General features: G+C 41.8%; 1 protein-coding gene across 1 annotated transcript in view; it reads left to right on the plus strand.

The window, feature by feature from the left end:
• The first annotated feature begins 4,602 nt into the window (after positions 1-4,602).
• Positions 4,603-14,978, plus strand: part of TSPAN13 (tetraspanin 13) — a 34,631-nt gene continuing 24,255 nt past the window's right edge. Inside the window, exon 1 of the mRNA XM_065938716.1 lies at positions 4,603-4,868. Coding sequence (XP_065794788.1) covers positions 4,806-4,868 — 63 coding nt within the window. The 5' untranslated portion in view covers positions 4,603-4,805. The remainder of the gene's footprint in view (positions 4,869-14,978) is intronic.

The raw sequence follows: 14,978 nt of genomic DNA on the forward strand, positions 1-14,978 counted from the left end.
GCTCAGTCATGTCTGAGTCTTTGCAACCCCATGGACTGCAGCATGCCAGGCTTCCCTGTCCCTCACTATCTCACCAAGTTTGCTTAAACTCATGTCCATTGAGTCAGTGATGCCATCCAACCACCTTGTCCACTGTTGCCCCCTTCTCCTCTTGCTCTCAATCTTTCCCAGGATCAAGGTCTTTTCCAAAAAGTTGCCTTTTTGCATCAGGTGGTCAAAGCATTGGAGCTTCAGCCTCAGCAACAGTCCTTCCAATGAATATTCAGGGTTGATTTTCTTTAGGATTGACTGGTTTGATCTCCTTGCTGTCCAAGGGACTCTCAAGAGTCTTCTCTAGCACCACAGTTTGAAAGCATCAGTTCTTCAGCGCTCAGCCTTCTTTATGGTCTAACTCTCACATCTGTACATGACTATTGGAAAAACCATAGCTTTGACTATATAGTCATCTGTCAACAAAGTGATGTCTCTTAATTCTCCTAGCCTCCTATAGTTACTTCCCCACTTAACCTCACAGATGTTTCTCCCAATAAACCTCTTGCACATCTAATCCAGTCCTGGTTGAGTTTTGAGGATCTGTCTGATAACTGTAACATCTGAATCTTCTTTGGTTTTGCTTCCATTCCTTCTTTTGACCATAGTCAATTTTTTTTTATTATTCAATCTTTCATAATTTTTATTTTGTGTCAGATAGTGTATATAAAAGAACACTGAGAGTGAAGCAAGTAGTATTTCCCAACAGAAAACAGTACATCCTTTATTCTGCCAGGGTACTACTATGGATACCTAAGTCGTGCACACTCTCATTGAGCTGGGTCAGGACTTGTTACAGGTTTAGTTGGATTCACTTCAGCACTGGCTCCAATTATTTTTGAGGTTACAATCAAGGTTTTCATTCTATATGAAGGAGCCCTCATACAAATCTCTTTTTATTTTACAGCGCAGTGACCAGCACTCTGAGCCTCAGGAGACATGCTTACAACCTGGCTTTTACTTTTTTTTGTGTGTGTGTGGAGCATTCTTCATTCTTCAGTCATGTCCTTGGATTTCTCTCATGTCCTTGTGAGTTCTTTCCCTTTCCTGTTGTTCTATCCCAGTTCCGGAGGGCTCTTGCAGTCCATGGTAAAGAGATTTTCCTCTTGGGCTAATTCCTTAGCCTTTGGCAGCCACTGCTTAGATTGGGTAAAGACCCAGATTGCTCTGTCTTTCCTGTCCTATTCTCAGCTTTTAGCCACTGTCACACTCAAGGATGTTTGTCTATCCTGAGATATTGTGAAGGGAGCACTTTTGTCTGGTCACAGACTACAGAGCTTCCAATCCTTATACTAAGTGAAGGCCCATGGGTTAGAGCTGGCAAATACTTGTACGCTCACTCTGAGGCTTAGGATCCTATAATTATAGACTATAACACTAGTCCACAGGTGCACATTAAAAGATGGTTTAAAATAATCAGCTAGCTTCTGTTTATCCCTTTCTATGGCACTCTTCTTTCTTATTAAAAACTTTTTTAAAAACTTCTTATTTTACTTCCCTGATGGCTCAGTGGGCAAAGAGTCTGCCTGCAATGCAGGAGATACCGGAGATGCAGGTTTGATCCTTGGTTCGGGAAGATGCCCTGGAGGAGGAAATGGCAACCCACTCCAGTATTCATGCCTGAAAAATCCCATGGACAGAGGAGCCTGGTGGGCTATAGTGCAAAGGATTGCAAAGAGTTGGACACGACTGAGCACACACACCAACAGTTGATTATAAATGTTGTGGTAGTCTCAGGTGAACAGAGAAGGGACTCCGCCATACATGTGCATGTATCCATTCTCCCTCAGACTCCCTTCCCATCCAGGCTGTGCGGCAGTCTTCTTTCCTTAGTGGTTTAGTCGCTAAGTTGTCTCCAACTCTTACAATCCCATGGACTGCAGCCTGCCAGGCTCCTCTGTCCCTGGGATTCTCCAGGCAAGAATACCGGAGTGGGTTGCCACTTCCTTCTCCAGGGGATCTTCCTGACGCAGGGATGGAACCCGTGTTTCCTGCATTGCAGGCAGTCTCCTGATTGCAGGCGGATTCTTTACTGGCTGAGCCACCGGGGAAGCCCCTAATAGCTAATCCCTAAGAGTGAAAGCTGTGGCTTCCACGGTGGCTCAGATGGTAAAGCATCTGCATGCAATGTGGGAGACCCAGGTTCGATCCCTGGGTTGGGACGTTCCCCTGGAGAAGGAAGGGGCAACCCACTCCAACAGGGGAGCCTGGTGGCTATACAGTCTATGGGGTCACAAAGAGTCAGACATGACTGAGTGATTTTACACTCAAGAATCAAAGCACTGTGGGATTTTTCCTTCCTAAGAATGTCTTATTACTTCCTGGGTTTTGTTCCCTTTAAATGTCTTTGGTTCTTCATTTCTATGAGAATTTTTTTTTTTTCTAATCGAGGTAAAATTGGTATATAACATTATGTATGTTTCTGGTGTATAGCATTATAATTCTACAACCATATACACTACAAAGTGATCATCACTGAAAGTCTAATTACCATCCATCATCATACAATTAATACTGGTCACCCTCTTTGCCCACCTTCCCACTGCGTTCCTCTCTGGTAATCACCAATCAGTCCTCTGTATCTGTGGGTTTATTTTTGTTGTTGTTGTTTGTTTTCGTCTATTCATTTGCTTTGTTTTCTGGTAGGTTTTCTTTCTCTCTCTTTTTTAAACTATTTTGTAGCTTTTCTAGCTCATTCTTGTTAGGGTGAGATCATCTGAAATTTCTACACCCAAATTCTAAGAAATCCCACCATGTTCACTTGTTTTCTTTTCCAATTTGCAGTCTTTTGTTTTCTCTCTTAAAGGTCACAGCTCTCAGAGCACTCCTACACTTGGAGCTCTTGCCTGGTTTGGTAACTGCTCCCTTAGATTGCCCCCCAGACTTAAGGGGAATTGTGAATGCTTGCTCTTGCTAGCTCTGAACTGTTTCAACATCCTGTTTTGGCTTCCTATAACCTTGTCCGTATTTTTCAAAACAGTCTCTTTATTAAACTCTTCTCAGTCATTGAAATGAGCCACCTCCTTCCTATTGGACTCCTGATTGAAAGGGGACATTCCTACAAAAAAAAAAGATTGAACCCACAGGGAGACAATAAAGAGTAATACGAAGAAAGCATAGAGTTGTCAAAGTTGGTTGAGTGATGTTCAAGTGGTAGCAATGTTGTCACTAATGAGAAGAGGAAGAATACATCTCCCCACTAATTCTTTTTCTTAAATGAGCGTCTAAAATGGAAAGTTGAGCTACCAAGTTTTACTTGGGTTTGAGGGTCATTTTCCAGATTAAAATTTTAAAAAAGCTGGAACTCTTTTGGGGTATATACAAAAGGTTAATATGGAATAATACCAGGGCTAAAGAATTAATGTGACTTTCTTGGTGAAGTGAGATCTGGGGAGGTTAAGAGAGGTTAGAAGAGGAAGCAGATAATTCCAAGAAGACAAATTATCTTTTTATCAGCAGCTTTTATTTAATGTAAACAGTATCATTTGCTATCACATCATTTACTCAGCATGAACTCTTAAGTTTCATATAAATATCTGGTTATTTCTCTGTAAGATCATTTTTTGGTAGAAGGCACCATGAAATAACCAAACCTTTATTTGCTTACCTTAGTGCCTAAAATGTAGTAGGTATTCAAAAACTGTTAGATATACTAATACTAGCTGACATTTATTGAGTCCTTACTTACAGTGCCAGAAACTGTGCAAAAAGTGTTTGACATACTGTTAATATTCCAAGTTACATGCGAGGAATTTGAAGATCTATTATTCATTTCCATAGCAGAGGCTCAAAGTGATAATGAATTGACAGTAGTGGAGACTGTCATTTAAAATTTTTCAGATATTTGTGGAGGAAACCGCACCCCCCCCCCCCAGCTTATTGAAAGGCAGGATTGGAAGTAAAAAAACAAAAACACCCCACCTCTTGATTTTCTGTTTTTTATACATGTATTCATAAAGTTCATTAGCATTTTTACAAATCCCTGTAGGATACATCTAACCTGACAAGAGTCACAATTATGGGTCATATATCTAATCTATTTTCTAAGAAAAGCAGATATTTCATCTTTCGTTTTAGTGTTTTATTTCCTCCCTTTCATTTTCCCCACTTCATTTTTCTCGTTGAAGTCGTTCACATTTATTCATTCACTGCTTCATTCCTTCCTTTCTTCCTTCATTCAAACAAGGCCAGGTGCTTTAAATCTCATTCAAAATGGTGCCACGTCACCCCCTGGGGCCAAGAACCGGGAGGTGCTGTCATCTTCCTCCTTGCCAGCGTGGATCTCCGCGGAGCCCCGCCCTCTTCTCCTCACCTGCTCCCCAGGAACCGCGGCGAAGTCGCCGTCACACTCTGGCCTCCCGCACCCTCCCCCACGGCCTCCGCCCCTGCCCCCCTCTCCCAGGGGCCGCCCCGCCCCTCCCCTCCTGGATCCCAGCTAGCTGAGCGCATTTATTTGCATATTTCTACCTTTGTTCCCCGCCGGCGGCCAATCAGGGAGCGGGACGAGGCGAGGGGGGGGACTGGGCGGGGCGAGGCGGGGGGAACTGGGCGGGGCTCGGGCTCAGGCTCCCAATGCTGCGGCCGCAGGTTCCCGAGCGGGTTGGAGCCGCCGCGGGCGCGCCGCGCACTGCAGCCCCAGCCCAAGCCTTGGGCTCCACACCCGCAGCCCGGCTGCGGCCTCGCCTTGGCTAGGCCCTGAAGGCAAGGACAAAGAGGCTGTCAGGAGGCTTCCCTGGAGCTAGATTTTACCTGCAGTTGGAACCACAGGCTTCAAGATGGTTTGCGGGGGCTTCGCGTGCTCCAAGAACTGCCTGTGCGCGCTCAACCTACTCTACACAGTGAGTATCCCGAGCCCGTGTCTCTTCTCCTGGGGGCTTTGCACCTGCTCGGGTGCTTCGTGGCCACTTCATCCGGCCCCCTCTTCCCGTCTTCCCACGCTCTGCTGCGCGCCCCCGGCCTCGCCATCGGTCTCCGCCGGGGACCAGGAGCCGGCGACTGTCGCAGTCTCTTCCTTTCATTGTGAAGCCGCCGTCTTTCTGGCTCGGTGGCCGCGTGTCCCTGCCCCATTGCTCTACCCCGCCCCCTCATCCACCGCCTTGTTTTTCAGTCATTTGACCAGACCTCTCCACTTTGCCACCCTCATTATCCCTTCCGCATCTCGCTCTTGGCTCCCAAAACCCTCTGGGGGCAAATTTGGAGGCGAGAGAGCAGCCTCGGATTTGAGGACAGCTTTGCAAAAATAGCGTGATCAGAAAGTGACAAGGCGGCTTGTGGATGGTGTACGTCGTGTTCAGCTCTGCGTGTGCCTGTGATTTTCATTGAGGCCGCCGAGTAGGTTCACAGGATATCCGCAGCTTCCGAAGTTTGTTTCGTCCTTACTTAAAGGAATGTCTTTGGGGGAGGTGGTGGTGGGGGGAAGAGGGGTAGTTCTGCTCATACCTGATGGTTTTTCCATGTGTTTCCCGCCCCCCCGCCTCCCCGCGCCCGGTACCAATATCCTAGCTCCATTTTAAGCGAAAGCCTCCGGTAAATAAGCGAGCCTCCACCCAAGTTGTTCTTTCCCTGCCAACCAGCTTGGGCTTTTTAGTTTTAACCCTGTATCTTTGTAATTTTTGAGGGGCAATTCTGGTTGAACAGGAGGATGGGAGAGGAGGTTGCCATTTATCGAGTTAACTCCCACGTCCCAGATGTTACCTACCCGATTTCGTTCCTTTTTCTGGCAATCATCCGAGGCAAGGGGCCTTGTGTAAATTTTATACGTAAGGTGGTAGACCAGAAAGGACACTAATAAGTTTACAGAGTTGGTAGTTGAGAGTCAGGAGTGGAAACCAGGCTGTGGGATCCAGATCTTTCTGCAGGCTTCTATACCAGGCGAGAGAAACTTAGACTTCTGTCGTCATGTCTCTATCATAGTCGTGCTCCCTTCTATAAATACACCTGGCGTTTTTTGCAGCACCCACCCTGAAAACAAACCCAGCTCCTCTTCATTAGCTGAGAGCTAGGCCATCTGTGTAAGCTTAGGTTACATCCTCAGAGTCGGGAGGCTGCCTTGTGGTCACCAATAGGAGAGCGAGCTAGGTCATTTGACTATTATTGTTCCTGTGTATGTGAACGTGATTGCAAAGCTTTGACAATAAGACATAAACAAACATGTTAAATAAACATAAAAGGGGTAAAGCATGTTTTTCCAGCTAGTTTGTGTGTGTCTTAGTAGGAATTTATTCAACATGTCACTAATGATAAACTTGGGAAAAATTCTGGAACACCTGGTGATTCAGCTTCTTGTAATTGGAGATCCATGTCAAGTTTCAGATCAGGATCCACCTTTGTGTTCCCTGAAGCATGCCTATTACTTTGATTGTTTATTAAGTAAATAAATTCTTATCCGTTCTCCAGGTGTTTTCTTTTATTAGCCTGAATGGCCTGCTTAGAACTTCACATTCCCCACTTTATGCTCTTGACTTCTACCCCCTCCCCCGCATGATTTAGTCACCTGTTCACCAGATATTTAACTTTATAGTATCTGCTTACACACAGTAGAATATCTACATACTTAATTGATTGAGGGGGTCTATGTAGATTAATGTGCCATATATATATGTGTGTGTGTATATATATATATGCTTCTCCAAAGGCAAATTATTATTAAATCTAGTTCTCTTGCTTTCCAGATATGTCATTTCTAGCTGTATCTACTGTGGTATCAGGAGAGCAAGGAGAAAGGTAATTCTGAAGGAACATACTAAGACTTTTATGTGTGTGTGCGCTTCATCTCTCAGTCACGTCTGACTCTTTGCGACCCCATGGACCGCAGCCTGCCAGTCTCCATGGGGACTCTCTAGGCAAGAATATTAGAGTGGGCTGCTGTGCCCTCCTCCAGGGGATCTTCCCAACCCAGGGATTGAACCCAGGTCTCCCACATTGTAGGCAGATTCTTTACCAACTAAGCCACCATGGAAGCCGTAAGACTTTTGTATCTGTCCAACCTTCAAAGTGCATTGACCTTCAAAGTGCATTCTGTTGTTTTTTAATAGCTATGCGGTAAAACATAGTTAATTGGGAATTCACAGGACTGTACAAATGGTTAGCTTTTTAAATCTAAGGCTTTTTAGAGGAAGGATATTTCTTGAATTAATGTCTACTGCTTATAAACTGTGAACAAGTTTAGATGAGTTCGGCAATTTAAATTGGAAACAAATGAAAGGTTAACCTTAAACCAAGTCTTAAATAGATGCTGAAAATGTACCACTGCTATTATTTAGATTCTGTATCTTTCCTGGTCTCTCCTCATCATTTTAAAATGGGGCATGTGAAGTGGTTGGGGACAGGGTAAAGAATGAAGACTTGGGAGACATTTGTTTTTAAGACAAAGAGGAGGACCCTTTATAGGTTTCAGTTCCACCTGGATTACTGCTTCTGGAATAAATTTAAAGTTGTGGGATTAGGTCTGAGATCATTTCTAAAACGTGCTGTTGAAGCCTACGTTGCATGTGGAAGTGGCAAGTGTAAAGGCCACAGCCTGCTTTGAGAGTCATCAGTCTGTTTCTTGAAGTATTTTCTTCAGGAACTTAGGACTCAATCAGCCTATTTACTTGTCCATTGCAGTATACATGTGCAGGTGGCCTGCTAATTGCTTTGAGACTAAAACAGAACTGGCGATCAGTCCGAAAAGCCTGTCATTAAATTGGTTGGATGGAACATCCTCCTAACTTGTCATGGACTTTTGATCACTAGCCAAAGGTGTGGTTGATTTTTGTTGTTTATGGTTTGGTTGTTTCAATTAATAGAATCCCTTGTACTGAACTTCCCAGGTGGCTTCTGCCAATGCAGGAGACACAAGAGATGCAGGATTGATCCCTGGGATGGGAAGATCCCCTGGAGAAGGGAATGGCAACCCACTCCAGTATTCTTGCCTGTGAAGTCCCTTTTACAGAGGAGCCTGGCCGGCTATAGTTCATGCCGTGGCAAAAGTTACGACTACTACATATGACTAAGTGCATCTACACACATGCTTGTACTGAACAGTTTTACATTAGTGTAGTGAATATCAAGTTTATAGATACAGGAGGAAAGGCAGAAGCTATGGTTTCTTCATGTACCTTCATGATGTCATCTGAGTGACTTGCTCTAGAACTTTCTACATTTGAAGAAGCAATGTTTCTTCACTCACCAGATACTTATTGAGTGTCTGCTGTGTGCTGGGCATTGTTTTCAGCCTAGGAATACAGCAGTGAGCCGAATGGCTTTGAAATAAGCATGCCTTATGAAGCCTCTTTTTCATTCACTATCTTCTCTACATATGATTTCAAGAGTTTTCTTCAGTCAATAAACATTTTCCCATTGTGTGTATTCTGCTGAGAACTGTAGGAAATAATAAACACACACAAAGGCAATTACCTACTCAGTGAAGACAAGATCTAGTTAGGATTTATGAGGTGGGAACATGAATGCTAGGTAAAGGAAGGGTTGACTTTAGGAGCCATAAAATTTAGGACTAAGAGAGATCCTTGTGGGTTAGAGAAAGTATGATTGACTTGGGGAAGTGTGGAGATAACTCAGGTTTTTTATACTGTTCAGGATATCGATACAAGTGAAAACTGCTTCAGGAAAATGGTCTATTTTATTTTTAATAGTTTATTTTAAAATAATTTTGATTGAAAATATTTTGATAAAAAAGTGAAAAATAGCTTTTAAAAATTATTCCTAGGTTTTTGGTGGGGAATTTTAGGAAGTATGAGGTAAGTGTTATCTTAAAATATGTAACATTTTGAAGATTTATATCTCCTGCTTCTCGAGCAAAGAAGAAAAGACTTCTAGGAATTGGACTGCTGGTTATAATATGTGTGTGTATGTATGAATAGTTTTAATTAAGAATGTAAGAACGGAAAATAACTTGTAGTCTTTAAACAAGAAAGGTCATTTCAGAAGTTTCAGTTTTGTTTCTTATTCTATATTTGTTCTCCTAAAATCTTTCTAAGTTTGCTTTTATTGATATTTTTTGCAGTTTTTTTTTTTTCCCCCAATACCTTGGTTTGCTTTGGGGAAAAAAAACCTCTGTGCAGTCAAAAATTATACTTGTTTACATCCATTATAAGGCATATGTTTATTTGCATTTTAAGTGTCTCTGAAATTGAAATTGTCTTAAAATAGGTAAAACATAGCAGATAAAATACATATATTTGGACAGTCTATGGAGAGAAGAACTAGATTCAGGAAGAGAACCTAAGTTTGAATTTCAGCTTTACAGCTTGCTTGGAATTTAACTTCAGGCAAATGTCTCCATGAGTTTTTCATTTATAGACTGGTGGATGATATTTTTCATTTTTCCCTCAAGGAGTTTTTAGGATAAAATGAGAGGATGTGGATAAATGGTTTGGATGCACTATAGAAAAAAAAAAGTTGTTACAGCTTCGTGTAAAAGTTGAATTATTTTAGATTTCAGAATTACAAATCTATATGTTATAATGAAAAGGTTTTCAAGCTTTTGGGGTTTCTAACACTTACAGGCTGATGTTAACTTAAGCAGGCCTACAGAGACAAGAGTTCCTACCCTCAAAATAGTAATACTAATCCTCCAGTTGTAAGAAAAAAAATGACTGAGGTATGGTGAGTATAAACACGGAATGACTTATCTGTACATTATTTTGAGTCCTATTCTGGTCATTGGAGGACTAGAAAAGTATAATTTCTTTTCAATCTGTGCTCTAAAATAAAGGAAAAAACACTAGTACTTCATCCAAAGAAAAAAATCTACTTACTGTAATTGCCTTCAAATTATTGTATTTGATGTTTTTCAAAATTCTTGTTATTTTTCAAATTATTCTTATTTAATACTTTAACATGCAGGTAGGTTTATGTTATTTCTCGGCACTTGTTCAAACTACTGAGTGGATTTAAAATGTGTAAGTGGTTGCTGAATATTTACTTGGATTTTGAATTTAAAATGATTCACTATTTACAGAACCTGGAATTTTCACATGATGCTGTTGAGCTGGTGTTTATAATTGGCCTTGGTGCCAAATATGTCTGTGAAATTTCCCAACTTTTGATTTTAAAATAGAGGACCAAAAGGTGCCATTTATGTCCTTTCTCACTTGAAATGAGGTTATTTTCTTTCACCAGGTTTAACAAGGTAATTAAGAGGCTTTTACAAAGAAAGAAAATTTCTTTAGGGAATAGTTGTATTTCGGCCTACTTTTGAAAAGTGAGTTTTGAGCATCTCAGTGGTTTACTTTTCATTCAGTTTTGGGTCGTTTAAAAGTGGGCCGTCATCACCTCAAACGCCTTTGAATTAGTGGTGAAGACAGGCTGGGGTTACTTCACCTTCATTCCTATCCTCTTTCTTCTGAATTGAGCCTCCATATTTTCTTGTCACTGAACAACCAATAATCCAAACCTGCTTGTAATAATGAATGAAAACTCTTACAGGATAAACCCAAATTCCTTAGCATGTTGTTCAGCATCGTTCACCATGTGCGTCTCTTCATGTATTTTGGCCACAGAGGTTTCCCAGACATTTCGTCCTTTGTTGCCTGTCGTTGCTGATCCTCTGCTCTTGACCTAGCATACCTTGCTCTTTCTTTGTAAAGTTACCGAAAGCCTCCTGTTTCTTTAGTCTGAAGGAACTGTTTCCTTAAATTTTCACTTGGGAGCTGTAACACTTGAGTTCTACCCCAGACTAATTTAATCAGGATTGAGAGCGAGGGAGGAGGCATGTCATTTTTTTGGTTAGAAAACCCTCTTTTAAAGCTTTCTAGCTAATTCTAAATTACAGTGAGGGCTGAGAGTTAAGTGTTGTAAGATTTTATTTTACTTTGTCCTTTCTGTTGAACCACACTAATGCTCCATACTGTGGATAATTTGTGTTTGTTTTTTTCCCAGCTGTAGTTGGCAGAGATCATAGCATTGTCTATATTGCATCCTTCAGTTCCTGACATTGTTTTCTTTTAACAGAGAGTGTATACTCTAAATAACTTCTTGAATTGAATTTGCAGAACTGGCTTCTCCCTTTTCACCAGAGGTAAAACATACCGAATGAAAACTTGCATAAACATGGCAATTTGATCAAAATCAAATTTAGAAGACAAGCAAATATTTTAAGACATGAAGATTAGCATTGGGTTAAAAATAATAAATATGAATTACTTTTATCAGTCTACTGTAGAATCTGTTTCTTGAAATACTGTTTTCTTCTTCTCCCATTATTGGTCAAAATCTATACATCTGAGGTTTTTCTTGTCACCTTTCCCCTGAACAAATCAACTTCCTGTGAAACTATGTTATAATCATAGTTGTCTAGGGCTCATTATATTATTAGTCTAATACAGTATATTATTAATCTAGTATAAATGTATTATTAGATAAAGAAGGCCAAATAATTTTTCTTTTATTTATTCCAATAATATTAATTGAGCATTGGCAACAGTGAGCAAAACAAACCAAACGGTCCTGCCTTCATGGATCTTACATTTGAAGGGGAAGATAAATGATAAGCAAAGAAGTAAATGTTATACATCATCAAAGTCAAAGTGTTAGTTGCTCAGTCGTGTCTGACTCTTTGCGAACCCCTGGACTGTAGCCCACCAGGCTCCTCTGTCCATGGGATTCTCCAGGCAAGAATGCTGGAGTGGACTGTCATGCCCTCCTCCAGGGGATCTTCCTGGCCCAGGGATCAAACCCTCATCTCTTATGTCTCCTGCATTGGCAGTGGGTTCTTTACCGCTAGTGCCACCTGGGAAAAGAAGGTTAAAAAAAGCAAAAACAAAGCAAGTGTTATGGAGAAAAATAGAATAAGAAGGATGAAGCACGGATTTGGGGGGCAGTGTGGTGGGTAGGGGAGGATGAAGGCATATTTTTATATATGGTGGTCAGAATTGGCCTTCTCTGGAAGACACCAGTAGAACAGAAACTGAAGGAGATGACCAGACATCTGGAAAAAGTTGGTTGAAGGAATGACTTTGAAAAGATCCTGAAGGAATATTTCTCATGTATGCAAGGGACAGAGAAGAGTCTACTAGGGCTGGGACAGAGTGAGCAGGGGCGGGGAGTAGAGTGGTTAAAGTTGAGTCAGAGAGTTTCTGGACCCAGATTGAAGGATTTAAGCTTTTACACCAAGGGAAATGGGGAGCCATTGGTGGCTTCAGGCCTGGTTTTCATTTAAAAGTTTGTCTGGCTCCTGAGTCGAGAACAGATTATAGATGACAGATGTGGAAACCATGAGACCACATGTGAGGCTATTGCAGTAATTTAAGCAAAGATGATGGAGGTTGGACTCATAAGATAGCAATGGAAGTAAGAGAAAGAGTCAGATTTTGAAGGTGGTGCCAATATAATTTCCTGATGGATGAGCTTGGGGTGAGAGAGAGGCCAGTCGAGCAACTGGCTGGCTGAATCTGCTATTAACGGGAATGGGGAGACTGCAGTTGGACAGGCTTTGGAAGGCAAGTAAGGGGTTCAGTATTGGATGTGATGCCAGTCAGATACCCAGGTAGAGATGCCAGATAGCAGGTAGACTAATAATGATAGAGTTCAGGGGAGAGGAATAGCTGGAGGTTTATACTCAGCAAGTCATCATTGTAGAGAGTAGTATTTAGCATTGCTTCTGGATGAAGTCAACCAGTTAGGGAGGCGAGATAGAGAAGGGTAGTGATCCATGAATTGAACCAAGGACTCTGTTACAGTAACAGTTTTGGAAGATGAGCAGCCAGCAGAGGAGCCTGAGAAGGAATGGTTGGTCAGGTAGGAGGAAAGCCTGGTTGAGGCGGGTGTCTTAGAAGGTATCTTTAAAACATTGTTTTAAAGAGCCAGAGTTGAGCATCTGTGTCCGATGCTGCTCAGGCATGATTCTTAAGTTGATCAATGAAGAAGTCATTGAAAAAAGCAATTGCCCTTTTATTTTGTCATGTTAAGACTGTATGCCCCTCAAAAATAAGGACCATGTCCCAATTACTTCTGCCTTGCTGAATGCACAGCACTGCCTTGGCATATGGTTGGCATCTGGTGTATTCAATGGAGGAGTCAGTGCAGGGCTGTTTTGCCCATAACTCTGCTTTTTGTCTCCCAGAACCGTACTGAAGAAGGAGGATGTAGGTTGTGGTGGAAACTCTGTTGGTGGCTGTGAGAGCTACTTTAAACCAGTTATCTTTGGAAGATGGCAAGTCAGGATCCCTTATTTTTGAATCTCTTTATGTAATTTCTTCCCAGCAGATAACATATATGCTATCCGTTTTGTGCCGTGTAAGTGTAAAGCAGTCCACTTGGCACCAAGGAGAACAGAGAGAAGAAAAACGTGACAAACGGCACGTCAGCCTTCTTTGTGTCATTTGAGGAATGAAAATGAAATGAAGAATTGAGGTCTTGGCTTCAGCACTAAATGTCTGGATATTGCAAAATGCTTAATATTTAGCTAAGTATTATGCAATACCCAGACTATTTATAGAATTTTCAAATCTGTGTCCAGATGTTTGGCATCAGAGAAATACATGCTCAGTCATCACAAAATTGTTCTTCAGTTGCCCACATTAGGCAGAAGTTCAGAGGGAGAGTTCAGTGTCAAGTGTAATCCCTCATTTTGACTATTGGAGCGTGGAGAGGGAGGGCTCTGGGGCCTTAGTTTTCATTTATCTGTGGATGCCACGTTACATTTTGGTGGTATAGCCCCTTTAAATCTTATTACCACTTTAAGTTTCTTACCGTCCACTATCATCACGACTTCTCTCTTGCTCTAGTGATGACAGAACATTTTTGAATAATTTAACTACAGAGTTGCATCCAGTTTTTTCAAAGGTCCTACATTCCTCTTTCATCCTCAGAGCAATTCACTTACCCTGATAGAATTTGGATGCTTAAAAAAAATGTAGGGGGTCTAGAAATGATTCAAGTCTCTCTTTGCATCTTGTTTCTACAGTGTGGTGGGTATTTGATGAAAGAGTGAAACTCTTTTATAGATTATATAGAGATAGAATAATCTGGAAGATCATTAAGCTAGATTTCTTCCTACGAACTATTGATTAGATTTGGCAGTAAGCATCTCTAGCACATAATAAGTGAGCTCATGAGCTCTTTAGGACAGCATAATATTTTGAGTACCTCTTCTGTACCAGGCGCTTAGCCAGGTGCTAGGAATATCAGGTCACCATGTGCTATGTCTGTATGGCCCTCAAAGTGGAGAGGACTCATTGAAGAATGCAAAGTATGGCTGGAGGTGGGGATAGTGGCTAATGAATTACCTCTAGACATCCAGACCCTTCACACCCTTGTATTTGTCAGTCTGGGTTGCTTTGGTTGGGTGCTTAGTTGCTTTGTCGTGTCTGACTCTTTGTGACCCCGTGGACTGTAGCCCGCCAGGCTTCTCTGTCCATGGGATTCTCCAGGCAAGAATACTGCAGTGGGTTGCCATGTCTGACTCCAGGGGTTCTTCTCAACCCAGGAATTGAACCCTCATCTCCTGTGTCTCCTGCATTGCAGGCAGATTCTCTATCTCTGAGCCACTGAGGAAGCCCCCAGTTAGCCTGGGATTTGGACTTTATTTTGAGATTAGAAACAAAAAATAGTTAGCATGGGAATGACCTGATCTCACTGGCTTATCTACTCTTAGGAGTAGGTAACAGAAACCTGGCTACTCTGCTTCATTTAATAATTAAGCTTTATTGTCTTCATGTAGCAAGATGTCTAGAAGTAGGTAGTCTAGAGCCAGCGTACAGTGTAAGCATGTTATCAACGTCCCAGTCTTCCTCTGTCATCCTGCCCTACCATCCTTGGGGTGTGACTTTCTTCCTTGTCGCCCAATTACATTTGCAACTTTGGTATAAGGTTTTGTCCCATGCTGGAACAAGGATGATGCTGTAAAATGCTTTTCCTTATAAAGCTGTGTGTATGAGAGAGAACAGTTCTGTTGAGGTATTAATGGAATACAATAAGCTACATGTATTTAAAGTATTAAATGAGAT

Source organism: Muntiacus reevesi, chromosome 6 (genome assembly GCF_963930625.1).
Source record: "Muntiacus reevesi chromosome 6, mMunRee1.1, whole genome shotgun sequence".
NCBI lineage: Eukaryota > Metazoa > Chordata > Mammalia > Artiodactyla > Cervidae > Muntiacus > Muntiacus reevesi.